General features: G+C 44.7%; 1 protein-coding gene across 1 annotated transcript in view; it reads left to right on the top strand.

The window, feature by feature from the left end:
- The window catches only part of VGLL2 (vestigial like family member 2), a 10,050-nt gene extending 2,127 nt beyond the window's left edge, over positions 1-7,923 (top strand). Inside the window, 7 exon segments of the mRNA XM_018078269.3 lie at positions 352-643; positions 2,345-2,497; positions 2,500-2,550; positions 2,553-2,593; positions 2,595-2,647; positions 2,649-2,860; positions 3,810-7,923. Coding sequence (XP_017933758.3) covers positions 352-643; positions 2,345-2,497; positions 2,500-2,550; positions 2,553-2,593; positions 2,595-2,647; positions 2,649-2,860; positions 3,810-3,853 — 846 coding nt within the window. The 3' untranslated portion in view covers positions 3,854-7,923.
- The last annotated feature ends 6,751 nt before the right edge of the window (positions 7,924-14,674 follow it).

The following is a 14,674-nucleotide window of genomic DNA, read 5'->3' as shown; positions in this document are numbered from 1 at the left end:
CTTGGTGCGGAGGACCAGGGTGTGTGATCCCCACCTGGCCGCGCCTGCCCCGCCCGGCGGTTCTTTCTCCATCCCGGCCGGCAACTCTGGGTTTCGGGCCACCTGCCCTGTTTGCAGCCTCTTCGCTGCCTCCCAGGGGCGGTGCAGAATTGCACTTACGGAGGGCGATGTGGGGGTGTGTGGGGTTGCGGTGTGTGCTGGGGGAACAGCAGGCAGCCGAGGATTAGACTTTTGCATCCTCTCGGAAAGATCATGAGAGAGGGCTCAGCGCTGCATGTCGGCTGGCACAGTGGGGAGCAGCGCACCTTGATGCGCTGCGTGACCGGCTCTGTTTTCTTTCCTTCCTCGTAGAAACTCGCCTTTTACTCCAAAATGCAAGAAGCCCCGGAGAGCGGCAGCAGCGCCAGCGCCAGCAGCTCCTTCTCCAGCCACCCCGCGGCCAGCATCAAGGAGGAGGACTGCAGCCCCGAGAAGGAGCGACCCCCCGAGGCCGAGTACATCAGCTCCCGCTGTGTCCTCTTCACCTACTTCCAGGGGGACATCAGCGCCGTGGTGGACGAGCACTTCAGCCGGGCGCTCAGCCAGCCCAGCAGCTTCTCCCTCGGCAGCTCGAAGGCGACTCGGAACGCCGGCTCCTGGCGGGGTGGCACCCAGCGCGCGGGGGAGCGCGGGGGGTGGCGGGGTCCCCCTCCGGGCAGGCACCTCGGTCCTCGACATCCCGTCTCCCTCCTTCCTCCCCTCGGCGGCTGGGGCTCGGCGGGCAGCCCCTGGGAGCCAATGTCCCGGGCCGAGAGCTGTCAGCTGCTTGGCCCCTTTAAGGGAAAAAAAAGAATAAAGCCCTTCAGTTCATGCCGGACCGCAGTGGACCAGGGGGAAGCAGCCTGGGAGGTGGAATGGGGAAATGAACTTTCTTTACACTGCAGGTGCTTTACCTGGAAGGGGCTACAGCCAAAACAGTTATGAAGTGACCCTTGCACTGTGACTGTGCAGGGGATGCCCTGTTGATGCTAGCTTTCAGTTCAGTGTGGTCATAATGATGGGAACAAAGCAAAAAGCAAATGTGGGACCCATCTCATCATCTTCCCACCTCTGAAAAACTAACTGTGTTTGTCCCCATATTTTGCCCTGCATGTATCACCACTCTGATTGCTGCTGGAGGAAGATCCCTAAATTTCTGAAAATGAAGGGTTCTAGACCTGCCTATGGCTGTGGCCATATGCAGTTAAGGTTAAGGCCAGGGCTTATGCACAGCTGATTCACTCTAGACAGGCCTAGAGGTACCCAGGGCAGAAGGGAGTAACCTTCCCCATCCTCTCTCCACCAGAGAGTTAGGGCTGGCACTTCTTTGTTGGCAGTTTTGGTAACTCTCCCTCACAGGGCCACCTGCTCACCCAAGGCTGGTTTCCCAGCCTCTGTATGAATTACTGTCAGTAATGTCTAAGAATGAAATAGTTTAAATAATTCCTGTGTGAAACATATTCAACTGATGGCAGGAAAAGAGTGGTTTTGCTCATCATCAACCTCTTCCCCTTCTACTGAGTAATGCCAGGGCTCAGAGCTAACATACTCCCTGGCAAATGTGTATCAGGAGCATGGTTTTATTTATTTCTTTTGGGAACCATGTACACTCTCAATTAATCATGCACAACATCTACCTATACTATTAATAATCACCAGTCCATCTTGTGTGTTGCTTACTGGGCTAAGAAAATGTAGGGTCCTTGTCCTTTGCCCTGCCTTCCAAATATCTCCAAAGGTCTACAGAGTGCTTCCCAAACATGTTGACTGTATACCTAAGAAACAGACATAAGTCTGGTATAATAGGTGGACAATTGCCCCCAGAAAATTAAGGAAATTCAAGCTGGCCTTTAGTCAGCTCTCACTGTTCCTGACCACTTTGAAACTGCACTGAGGCAGCAGCTGCTTTCCTGGAGGTGTTGGACATAAACGTTTATACAAGGAGATTATTACAAAAACAAACAAGAAAAGTCCAGCCCTGAAAATTTCAGTGGCGTATAATAGCTCTCACTCAGTTTCCACTATGGAAGTGATGTTTCCCTCACCTTAGATAACAGCCTTTTGCACACCTACATACTAAGAGAAACCTGGAGCAAATAGTTGCACCTTCAGGGATAAGCCATAGCCTAGGTGTGTTGGATGTTAAGCTGGAGAGGAATCTGTGTTTGTTTGCAGCAAGTTCTTGTGTTTGGTAGCTTTTCAGGGAATAAAGGGAATGCAAGGTTTGCTTTAGTTGGATCAGGGAGGGACAGAGGCCTAGGGAAAGGTGATCAAGGCTTGCTGGGTGTGCTCATTGCTGACTTTCTCTTCCGCTTCTTTCACCCAGATGGCTCCTTCCCAATGAGCCAGCGCATCTTCCCGCCGTCCTTCTGGAACAGCACGTACCAGCCCTCCTCAGTCCCAGCCAGCCTGAGCAGCCCCCTGGCAGCTGCTGCCCACAGCGAGCTGCCCTTCGCCGCCACCACCGACCCCTACGCACCGCCTCCCTGCATGGCCACCTGCACCAAGGGTGGCCCTGAGCCCTGCACCATAGCCCACCAACCAACACCACCACCACCGACACCCCTACATTGATGACACAGAGCACTGCCTACCCTCGCCCCGCCACCATGCACGAGGTCTACGCCCCCACTTGACCCCCGCTAGACGGCTTCCCTTCTGGTGCCCACTGCCTCCGTCCGCCCCCACCGCCTCACCCCCGCCTCCGTGTCCACTCCAGTCAGTCCCCCCTGTGAACTGGGCAAGAGCGAAGCGGGCGCTGCTGCAGCCTGGACGACACCGGGCCCTTTCCCCAATGCAGCAGGAGACATGGCACAGAGCATCAGCCTCAATGTTGACACAGGTAACGAGCTGCCCTTGGTGCCTACAAGTTCCCTGAGTCAGCTGCATCCCTGCTCCCTGACTCCACACCATCCATAGAAGTAGGGAAGGACCACCCTGGGGGGGGCTGGGATGCTGCTGTGGGAGAATAAATTGGGGGTGGAGGCCCCATATACAGCACCTGAGCTCTGTCCTGAGTGTTCTTCTTGGGGTTCTCAGGCCAGACGAGAGGATGGGGAGAGGGAGGATGGGACAGGCCAACATATCACATCCCCAAAACATCATTTGAATTTCTGATGCCATCAAACATACCCTGAGGGTACAGGTTGCTTTGAGGTACTCTTGTCTGGGCCCTGGTCCTGTTTCTGCATTGAGCAGCAAGAGCTGGGAGCAGGATGAAGCAGCCCTAAAGGTCACTGCTTGGCCCCCTTCACATGCTGCACTGAGGGCAGTAGTGTGGGCAGCCACAGCAGAGCAGGTCATTTTTAGACCCCACACAGGTTCATGAACTATCTCCTCTCCTTATTTACTTTTTCCCTCAAGTGTTTCAAATGAAAGCCCAATTGCATTTGCTGAGCAAAAAGGGCAATGGCATTCCCCCGGTAGTGCCTGGTGGGGTGTCTGGAACCAAGGCTGTGTGACTGTAGCAGTGATAAAATCAGGGATACAGGCAATTAGCAGTGGCAGATCCTGAATCAGTGGTTGTGAAGGCAAGGAAGCTTGCTCCATGCTGGTTTTGTTATCACAGCCCCAACGGATCCTTTCAGTGTCCTCATTTACAGCAGGAGGGACGTGTGCCAGGCTCCAGTCTGGCTTGGGCTCTTCTCCTTGCTTCATAGCCTTCTGGGGCTCTAGAGACCCCGTGCTTTAGACTGATCTCAGCTGGCAGAAATGCATTTTGTTTTCCTTTGTCCTTAAACGCCTGTACCTATTTTTCTTCTTCCCTTTTTTTTTCTTCTCTCCATTCTCAGGTTTGCAGACTCAGGATAAAAGCAAGGATCTGTACTGGTTTTAGAGCTGTCCTTCACTCTTCTTCCCCTGGCTATCCCCTGTAGCTCTCTGCCTGTTAGGCATGGTGGCATTCAGAGCTGAAATCGGGTCAGTTTGTAACAGCTTCTGATCTTGGTTTGCAGCTCGCCGTTACTCCTTCTGTGGTGGATCCCTTCTGAGCTGATGTGCTGACTCAAAGACTCTCAGATTCCCCCCTGCCCTTTTCCAAGCCCACCGTGGCCCCGCAGTTCTGGTAAAGACAACGGGATTTAAAAGGACCTGGCATTGCAAGGGTGATATTTTAGATTTGTTTCACAAAGGAAAATCCTTCTGATGCAAGAGGAGAGCCAAAGACATTGAACTTCCATTTAAGCAGACCCCACACCGAGACCTGAATTCAGACTACTCTAAAAGAGTCAAGTGACATCATGGATGGTGATGCAAAATGACTGGCCTTCATACAAGGAACAGAGAAAATTGTGGGGGTTCTTTTTAGTGGTGTGAATATTTTTTTATGGCAGCGAAAGTTATTTCTTGAGTGCAAACATGGGAAAGCTACTTAGCAGCTTTGAACTGGATTTTTACTTTCCTTTATAGAAAAGTAAAAGGAGAAGAAACTGGAATTCACAAACATTTTCAGACTGTCAAGGAACTGGTCAGATTTTTCAGCTTTGTGGTTGTGAGTGGCAAGTGTCTGGCTGGGGCCACCTGCCCTGGGCTTATAGATATGCAGCTGTTCTGCTCACAACTGCTCAAATCCCAGAAAGATGAAAACCAAGGTGGCACTTCTTAGAGTTTGGCACAACATTTGCATTGGATGTATAACAGTTGTTTGGCTGGGGGAGCGGGGTGGTGTTTGGTTTTTTTGTTTTTGTTTTTGGGGGGTTTTTTTGTGTTCTGTTTTTGGGTTTTTTTACAATAAACATTTTCTGGTGAAAGTAAAACCCCCTTAAAGCAGGGGGAGAATGGAGTCTGGAGAAGAACGCTCATCTTCAATCCAACAACCTTTAAAGGGAATACCAGAATGAAAAGCATGTGATGGACAATAGGTCCGAGTTGCTTCTAACACTTCTCTTTGTCCACTTGTTGCTGTCATTTTGTCACTTTAGTAGTTGTTTTGGTTTTTTTAAAAGAGGGAATAAGATAGCTATTTAACAGTAGAAAAGCTATATTAAAGGTATCTCCTTCTTTCACCCTGTGTACTTTTATGCAGAATTAAGCTAAATAAGAGAAATGAGGCAAACTGGAAACTTCAGGATGTAAAAGAAAAAGGATCTCTCACATGGATGAAGTGAGTTATTTTATTATTTTGTGTTAAAGATAAATAGAAATCCTAACAGTTGAAAATATTTTCTTAGTGAGTAAAATATACAGCGATAAATACAAAATACAAAAAATGCGAGACTATTGCAGTGCTACATTTTAGTGTGTGGTGTATCTGTAAGATCTGTAAGGGGCTCTCCATAGTAGCAGATATTTTTCCATGAAGCTGCTAGAAGAGGGGACTATAGCATTTAGTGTTGCTATTGCACTGGTTAATTAAAATGTTATAATCGAGTGATGAATAATTAATGAAACAGGGCAGAAATAGAGATTACCCTATACTTAAAAGCTGACTTTTTTACAGGCAAAACATCTGATTTGAACACTACTGTGTTGTGTTTTTTCTGTTTTTTTCCCTCAATGTAATGTCTTAGGAGGCTGACAAAGTTCAAAGCATAGAAGAGGAGAGTCCTAACACTACCCCTCTGACACTAGGAAAAGCAGTAAAAAATGGACTTTTATGCTGTGATGAGAGTTTTTGCCTTCCAACACTCTCACATAAGCTGACATAATGTTTGCTATGCGTCAGAAGTGGAGTTATGAATAACCCAAACTTGCCTCTCCTAGGTCTCAGCTTGAGGATAACTAAATTTCTGGAAAAGATTAGGAAGCCTAATAGAAAGAGTATGATAAAGCAGTGTGAGTACATACTGTGAGAAGCTGACAAGGAAGAATGTGTGCAGAGCATCCCTGGCCAGTGCTCAGCAAATAGCAGGAGGGGACTTGCTGTGATTTCCTCAGCCAGACATACCGCTGAGCATTTTGTCCCCACCTTCCAAATAGCCAGAGTCCAGAAAAGCTGCAAAGGGTAAGGGAAGAACCCCAGAAATTATATTACTGGTTAAAGCAAAAATATTCTGAAGTGTCTATCAAGGAAGAAAGCATCAGGACTTTGCAGGAGAAAAGTAACTAAAAATGGTGTTTAACTTTATTGCTGCAGAGACTTGAAGTAAACAGGATCATTCTATGAACATTTACCTGAGTGTTTTTTCAGGCTGTTTTTAAAGGGTTTTTTTTACAAAAAGATAAATCTGACTCTATCATTGGTTGCGCTTCACCATAATTGTTTCTTTTTTCTTTCCTTTCCCCCCTCTCTCCTCTGCAATTCTAAATGAGGAGGGCTGAGCAATGCAGCCCAATACATTTGGCAATACTCATGTAAGCATAAACCAGTCATTTACTACATTGGTATTTACAATACATTTTGACCCTGACCATATTCAAGCATGAAAATTTGTGCAATGAATACATTAATATCGGTTTTGACATTTGTTCTGTGGCTGCTCTTTTTTACTATTGTAGCATGAAAGCACCCAAACACCAAAGCCAAGATCGTGCCTCAAGGCGTTAGATGTGCAAACAACTTTTTAAAAATGCTCCTACTCTGGATGGACTGCAGTCTGAAAGCACACGTGTCCTGTTTTGGCTAATCCTTGCAGTTTTACTCATTCTGACTCCTGGAGGACTGCTCACAGCACCTACCTTTAAGGTTTGGACATGAGTCTGCAGGGCTGGAGCCACAGCTCCTAATGCAGTAACAGTGCAAATGACTTCTGTGCCATTTTGGAAGTCTGTTTTATTCCTCTTTGCATCATAGATTGTTACTTCCTTATTCAGGAATGCTTGCAGCAAATCTGGAAATACAAAAGAAACTCTTCTTATACATTACGTGTGTATTACATGTCACACGCTTGTCACACACTGAAGAACAGGGCTGTGAGTTCCCACCCCTGCAGCTTGAAGAGCAGATCCTCCTGCTGCCCTTTCTGAGTGTCATGCAGAGGTTAGCACCTGCTTGTGCTCCGTAGCTGCCCACCTGACAAACAGACTAGACGGTCTGGGACAGACAGACACAGATCCCAACCTGTTCATGCAGAATCCAGGGAAGGAGGCAGAGGGACAGGAACTGCTGCAGAGTATGGCAGTGCTGGGCATGATGAGAGTGTCTGCTGCTGCCCAGTTGCAAGAGTATCCTCTCTACAAGGAGTTTGCAAAACAAGCTCTGGACATAATTCACCACAGATACTTATTTCTCTTTCTGAAAATAACTGAAAATTAGCAAAGCATGAAGGAATACTCTTTTAATGAACACTTTGAAGGGTTAAAAGGGATCTGTCAAGGGAAGAATGGAAGTGAGATAGGACTTTGTGTATTTGTGGTTGCACTTTATTTCAGAGGTTTTTGCTTCGGTATAGCCACAGTTGCAAGAATGCAGCATAAAACTCTTAAACACATATATGTGCCCCTCTACTTACAGTTTAATGTTGTAGAGTTTTAGGGTGATGTTTCTTACTTCCCATCTCCTCTTCCAGTGTTTTTACCATAGAAGCCCCCAGCAGAGGAGGAGGAGGGGAGGAGACAGAGGGTGAAAGAGACTCTGAATAATCCCTTGCACCTCCCCCGTGTGTTGCCCGCCTCTGGGGAAATGTATCTGCCCTGTCTCCTCCTTGGGTCAGGAGCTGCTGATCCTTCTTGCTTTCCCTTTGAAGTCCTATTTAGGTTCACGACAAGCTCTAACTAGGGCTTAAAGGTTGGTCCCTTCTTGGAAGGGAGGAAAATGCTGCTGGTGGCTTTGAATGCACCCGTGTTCTCTAACTGGCAGTCACTGTGTGTCTTTTTCTGGGCAAGTGTTGTAATTAACGTGCCCTTTTGATTACAGAAGGATGAGCCAGCTCCCATTGGGGATTGTGGTGTCCTGGCTGTCTTCCTGGGCCTGCCACCCAGAGGAGCAGTTGCAGCAGGGAAAGGAGAGAGGCTTATGATTATTAGGAGGAGTGAGGTATTGATTTTGTAAGATAGGTGATTTTGCATAGGGAATTGTGAGTAGACATCACAAAAAAAAAAAAAAAGAACAAAAAGAAAAAAAGAAAAAGAAAAAATGGAAACAGAAAAATAGAAGAAGAAAAGGGAAAAAGAAAAAAGAAAAAGAGAAAAAAAGGCAAAGAAAAGCTAAAGCAAAGAAGGAAAGGAAAGGAAAGGAAAGGAAAGGAAAGGAAAGGAAAGGAAAGGAAAGGAAAGGAAAGGAAAGGAAAGGAAAGGAAAGGCAAGGAAAGGAAAGGAAAGGAAAGGAAAGGAAAGGAAAGGAAAGGAAAGGAAAGGAAAGGAAAGGAAAGGAAAGTAAAGGAAAGGAAAGGAAAGGAAAGGAAAGGAAAGGAAAGGAAAGGAAAGGAAAGGAAAGGAAAGGAAAGGAAAGGAAAGGAAAGGAAAGGAAAGGAAAGGAAAGGAAAGGAAAGGAAAGGAAAGGAAAGGAAAGGAAAGGAAAGGAAAGGAAAGGAAAGGAAAGGAAAGGAAAGGAAAGGAAAGGAAAAGAAAAGAAAAGAAAAGAAAAGAAAAGAAAAGAAAAGAAAAGAAAAGAAAAGAAAAGAAAAGAAAAGAAAAGAAAAGAAAAGAAAAGAAAAGAAAAGAAAAGAAAAGAAAAGAAAAGAAAAGAAAAGAAAAGAAAAGAAAAGAAAAGAAAAGAAAAGAAAAGAAAGAAAAAAGAAAAGAAAAGGCTTGGGACTATAGCTTTGGTAATCAGATTCTTAATTTAGTTCCCAGTATGGTAACACTTATCTAAACTGACTGTATTGACAAGTGGCTCAGTATGGACTGTTCATGTCCATCTCTAATCATAAAAGAGGAACTATCTTTGCAGTGCACCTTCTGCTGCCTCCTTAGCCAGGCATAACTGGTGAATAATGTGCATCAAGCCTATGAGTGCAATTTGTAGCAGAAAGGTACCAAGGTGCCATCCTCCTGCCTTTACCCTCTCTGTATCAAGTCCTACGAAAGAAAGGGAAGGTGCTGGACAAGCCTGTGCAGGAGTGCAGATATGCAGGAGTGCAAGGGTGCCGTGCAGGGTGCAGGGGTGCTGCGTGCAGGTGTGCATGCCCTTGGGACTGACTCTCATGCATATGCACTTCCATTTGCCATGCTCAGCTGCAGCCCACAAAAGTACAGTCTGGCCGAGGACTGGCGTGTTTGTTTAGGTATGTGTCAGTTGCTTATTCATTGATGTTAAAGACAGGATGAACACCCGACAGGAGTGCTGTCCCATTAGGAGATGTAATACCACACTGAACATTATTGAGTGTGCTCCATCTCCCCATCTCCCTGCTGCATGGCACATTTCCTTCTGCCCCATCTGGCCCGGGTACAGATGCAAGACGCCTTCCTCCTTCATCACACTTCTCCAACTTCTTAGCTTCTTCTCTCCTTGACTTCTGGCCCCAGCCCTGACTGTGCATCTCATCCTGCCTCTGTTCTCCTGCCTCACCCACTCTCTTATGTTCTGCACTTAGCACTCTGGCCCCACACTCCAGCAGCAAGGAGCAAAGAAACAGCATTAGGAGGGTCACAAACTTCCCAGTGTTATTTGCATGGAATTGGTCTTTGCATAATAAACAGAATTGGACAAACACAGACCTTTTCAGGAATAGCCAGCACATTGGTCTCAATCCTGCATCATTCCTCTGTGACAGGAACCAAGCCCTAACCTCTGATCCCTGATCCAGTGGAACAACCGCTTTTTCCAGAAGCTGAGTCTTAAAGAACTGCAACAGCCCCAGTTATACACAGACACAAATGATTATTTGCTCTTGACAGACCTGCACAGCTCCCTCCTTGTATTTAACTGCAGTCCAAGAGAGCTGGATCAGGAAAGAGACACTTGATAGCTGCTGTTTCCGTGGTTGAAATATTTGTGAAGTTAGCGCATAATCTGAAAGCAGAAGCTAATAAATTATAGGGTGCTAATTGGGGCCGGAGTGGAGCTGCCAATCATATTATCCTAAACATGCAGAGACCCTCATAACCTAAAAAGGCAAGAAAGCCTCTGGGAACAGCTCCCAGTTGTCACTAGCCATGACCTCCACTTCACTGAGAGCACTGAGAGTCAAGGTAGAAAGTTTATTCAGCTAAGAAAATGCAAACCCTGTGTTTAAGAGGGCACTTGTATTTGATTTTGTTTACCCTCTTTGGTTATGTATTTCCAAGGCCACTTTATTATTTTGCTTTGCCACTTAGCCTGCCAGTCTTGCAATTTAAAAAAAACCAACATGTAGATCAGAGAAGAATTTGCAATTTTTCTTCTACACAGTCCTTAGAGTAATTGTCAAAAGTTTTTATTTACAGTCCAACCTCCTTGCATATAGGCTTGTTTTTTTAAAGCCATCTTATTGCTCACATATAATTTATTGCTTCTCATTTCTCAGAAACATATATCCTACTTTGGGGCTGCAGGACTCTGTGATCTGAGCCAAAGCCCAACTGATCAAACATGGTGATAAAAGGACATTTGCAGCTCTAGTCACTTTGTCAACACTTTTTCTTATATTGCTTCCATCAAGATCAAATATTTTACTCATAATACAAAATTGAATAAAAAATTCTAGAGAGGTTTTAATGAAAATTTCCCTAGAAATTCATGTCTATATATAGAGAGGTAGGCATTCCAGAAAGCATGCCTTGAAGAAAAGATCTGAATGAAGCAGATCACCTTGAGTGCCATCACATGGCACGTGCAGGACAACCAGAGGATCAGGCTCAGGCAGCATGGGTTTACAAAAGGCAAGTCCTGCTTGACAACCTGATCTCCTTCTATGGCAATATGTCCCACTTAGTGGATAAGGGAAAGGCAGTAGCTGTTGTATGCCTGGACTTCAGTAAAGCCTTTGACACAGTTTTCCACAGCATTATCCTGTACAAACTGGCTTCTCACAGCTTGGATGGGTGCAGTGTTCACTAGGTAAAAAACTGGCTGGGTAGCTGGAACCACAGTGAGGCAGTGAATGGTGCCACATCAAACTGGCAGCCAGACACCAGTCAAGTTCCCCAGGCTTCAGCCTGGAGCCAGCCCTGTTTAACACCTTTATCAATGTGGATGAGAGGATCAAGCTCTTCCTCAGTCAGTTTGCAGACAACACCAAGTCGGGTGGGAGTGTTGATCTGCTGGAAGGCAGGAAGGCTCTGCAGAAAGATCCAGAAAGGCTGGATCAGTGAGCCAAGGTCAACGGTATGAGGCACTGGTTGACAGCATGTGTCCAATCTTAATGATTTTGTGATTTTGTGGAGGGCATCAGAGCTGGTGAAATATCTGGAGCAGAAGTCCTTTGAGTAGCAGCTGGGGGAACTCAGGTTGTTTAGCCTGGAGAAAAGGAGGCTCAAGATCACTCTCTACAACCACCTGAAAGGAAGTTGTAAGAATATGGGGGTCAAACCCTTCTCCCAAGTAACGAGTGACAGGATGAGAGGAAAAAGCCGCAAGTCGCACCAGAGGAGGTTTAGATTAGATTTTAGGGGAAATTTCTCTCAAAAAGGGCTGTCAAGCATTGGAACAGGCTTCCCAGGAAAGTGATGGAGTCACCATCCCTGGATGTATTTAAAAGATGTGTAGATGTGTGATTTAAGGACATGGTTTAGTGGTGGACTTGGCAGTGCTGGGTTAATGGTTGGACTCGATGATCTTAGAAGTCTTTTTTGACCTAAATGATTCTATTCTTTTCTATTCCAAAAAGAAAATACAGCTGCGCAACAGTGTTGCAAAGGGATTAATATCCAAACAGAGAGTGGCTATTTTACCATTCTTTTCTCGCTCTAAAAGATAGAAGGCAGTGATGAATGTCCTGCAAATAGAAGATGTCACACAAAGAAGTTAACACGTTATAACAAAGGTTTTTTTATTCAGCAATATCAGTCATGTCAGTAGTAATAATGACAATATTTTGGTATCTTCATTTGGCTTTGATAACCTGAATTTCTGGTTATTTTTTAGAGTTAAAACATAATGTCAGTTAGATTTGCCAAGTATCATTATAAATAGAGCCATGATCATTTGAAAAAGCCACCTGATATGGAAGCTCCTGCAACTCACTCCAGAGTGTGTGGGTAACAAAAATTTTCAAGAATTAATTAAAAGAAATGAAGGTGAATTAGAACTTTTCAATCATTAACAGACCTGCCAGGGCTATGTTACAGATATTCTTTTCTGTAACACCTATTTTTGGGTCTGTTATAGCTGAATTAATATCAGCTTTGTGTAGAAAGAGGTAAATTTGAATTTAGAACAAAGCTTGCCCTCACAGTTATTATTAAAATGCGTAGTCCTAAACCTGACTTACAGAGGATCAATTTCACCCAATTATGTTCAGTAAAGCCACAACTGAGGACTCAAACCATCACAGACAGCATGCCACAGATGTCAAGGAAAATTAAAGAAAGAGGAAATAATCTAGAGTCATTAGTTAAGTCAAAGAGATGGCAAAACTTTCCCTGCTGTAAAACAGCTGTGGAAAGCAAGAGTGCAGTGACACTGCTGTAAGGATCTTTGTGCCCTTCTATACAAGTGGTGAAGGAACCAAATTTTGAGGGCCCTTGTGATCTAGAAGACGTTACTAGTCTCTGTTATATAGGGTAATAGGAAATCTGAGGAAAACCAAGTTTAGGTTCAACCCTGGGCCCTGGCTTGAGGTTCTCAGATAAGTTAAGCTGAGGTGAACCTAGTTCTTGTCTTTCTTGTTCTCACTACTTAGTTTCTGCAGGTAACGAAGACTAATAGAAAAAACTTGTGTTAGCACAACCTTTTGCCCTTCTGATGGTCATTTTTAAGTTTCCCAAAGGTTGTGATCATGCCATTGAATGACTGACAATAATGTCTCCCAGAGAAGATGAGACCTGAATTTAAACATAAAAAGACCAAAAAATCATCTTGAACACTCAAATTTTTCAGTCCAATGTGATACAAGCAATCATGTCTTTTGCCTTTCGTATCTCAACAAATCATCTTTTCAAGCTGTATAAATTTCCCCTTCAGAGCTCTCAACAACCATGTTTCTACTGCTCGTGTTGAACTGCTGACCACTTCCTCTATGGCACATGGGGATGAGTGTATGAATCCCACTAAAGCCTGGCTTTTCTCTCAGCAGCAGATACACACACACACACTTTCTGTAATTTTATCCAGTAAGGACTCAATATTTTTGTCATAAAACATTTTTTTTCCTTTGTAGGATCTTGATCATGATCCCAAATGGAAAGCATGAGGTACACATGTTTTGGATAGATCTGCTCATCAGTATGTGACTGATGACCAGCTGAAAAGCCCCTGCAAGCGGCCCTGAAAAACAGAAGTGCACAGACTGTTGGGTGTTACCACCTGCTGTAGGGCAAGGGACTAGAATTGATGCCACTGAAAATGCTACCTTAATAAACAAGTAGCTTCTGCCCTCACATTTACAAAATAATTTGCAAATATTAATTGATCACCGCAGCACTTGTGTTAGATTGCAGTAAATAATAATCATAGGTAGAAGCAGAATATTTTTCATCTGTTCATATGAATGTCAAGTCTGTGGTTGCAGGACTAAATAATCCCATTAAAGACACGCAATATGTCCATGTCTGTCCAAGCACAGCTCAGAGCTCAGCCATAGTCATTTGAGAGCCCAGCAGTCATGGGTTGTGTGTGTGGTATCATGTGTGCACCATGCTCACCATTGCAGCTCAGTGATCTCCCCAATTGTCTGTGCTGGCATCAAGGAACATGGAAGAGCCTGAGACACTAACTGGCTGTGGTCCAGAGACTCACCTAGGGCATCCCCTGATCAGCGCTTGAGGGCACACATCTCCTCTTCCCTGGCAGTTTAGAGACTGTGCTGGATTGGAGTTTTTATTTTCTTCATAGCAGCTTGCCTTGTGTTGTGTTTTAAATTTGCAACCAAAACAATACTAATAACAGAGTAATATTTTAGTTCTTGCTGAAAAGTTCCTGTACAAAGTCAAAGCCGCCTCTGTTTCACACTGTGTCCCTTCCCCAGTGAATAGACTGAGTTTGGGAGGGGACACAACCAACCAAATACTTTGAATTAACTAAAGAGGTATTCCATGCCGTATAGTGTGGTGCTCAGCAATAAAATGAAGAGGAGAAGACTTAAGGAGATTAGCCATCTTTTGTTCAGGAACTGGCTGGGCATAGGTCTACCTGTCTCAGGCCAAATCTAAGCTAAAGACTTGGAGAGAGTTTCCCTACTGCTCTACATCAGCTTAGCTTAATGTATTTAACTGATTTACAGCAGCTGAAGATTAGGTTCATGTGCCTTATACTAGCCTGAGAATGATGCTTTTGTTCAGAATGTTTTGGAATGGCCGACCCTTGTTCATTTATGATTCAAAGTTCAGACATCACTTTCTGGTTACTGTAGCTCTTGCAGAGGGAATCTTCCTAGGACAGATATCTCCTCTTATTTAGGTGGCTTCCTCTGACTTACAAGGGAATCCAGAAAGATTTTCTCTTACTACATAGACATCACAACCTAGACTCAGTCTCACTGTACACCTTAAAGGAAGTAACTAAGAGTGCAAGTTATTGCCTTTATGCTTGAAGACGAGTTCTCTCAGAAGTGCGTCACATAAGTGTGATCACAAGAACTACTTGTACCCTTATCTCACATACAACCTTTCTGACGTGTCAGGATTCTTTTCTCCTCTAAACACATATTTCTTTTAAATGACATTATTACCCTTAAACCCATATATACTTATTTAAAAC

The sequence above is a fragment of the Manacus vitellinus genome, unplaced genomic scaffold (genome assembly GCF_001715985.3).
Source record: "Manacus vitellinus isolate BGI_N305 unplaced genomic scaffold, ASM171598v3 scaffold_4_pilon, whole genome shotgun sequence".
Classification (NCBI taxonomy): domain Eukaryota; kingdom Metazoa; phylum Chordata; class Aves; order Passeriformes; family Pipridae; genus Manacus; species Manacus vitellinus.
The sequence above is the reverse complement of the archived record's forward strand: the minus strand, read 5'-3'. Positions and strand labels throughout refer to the sequence as shown.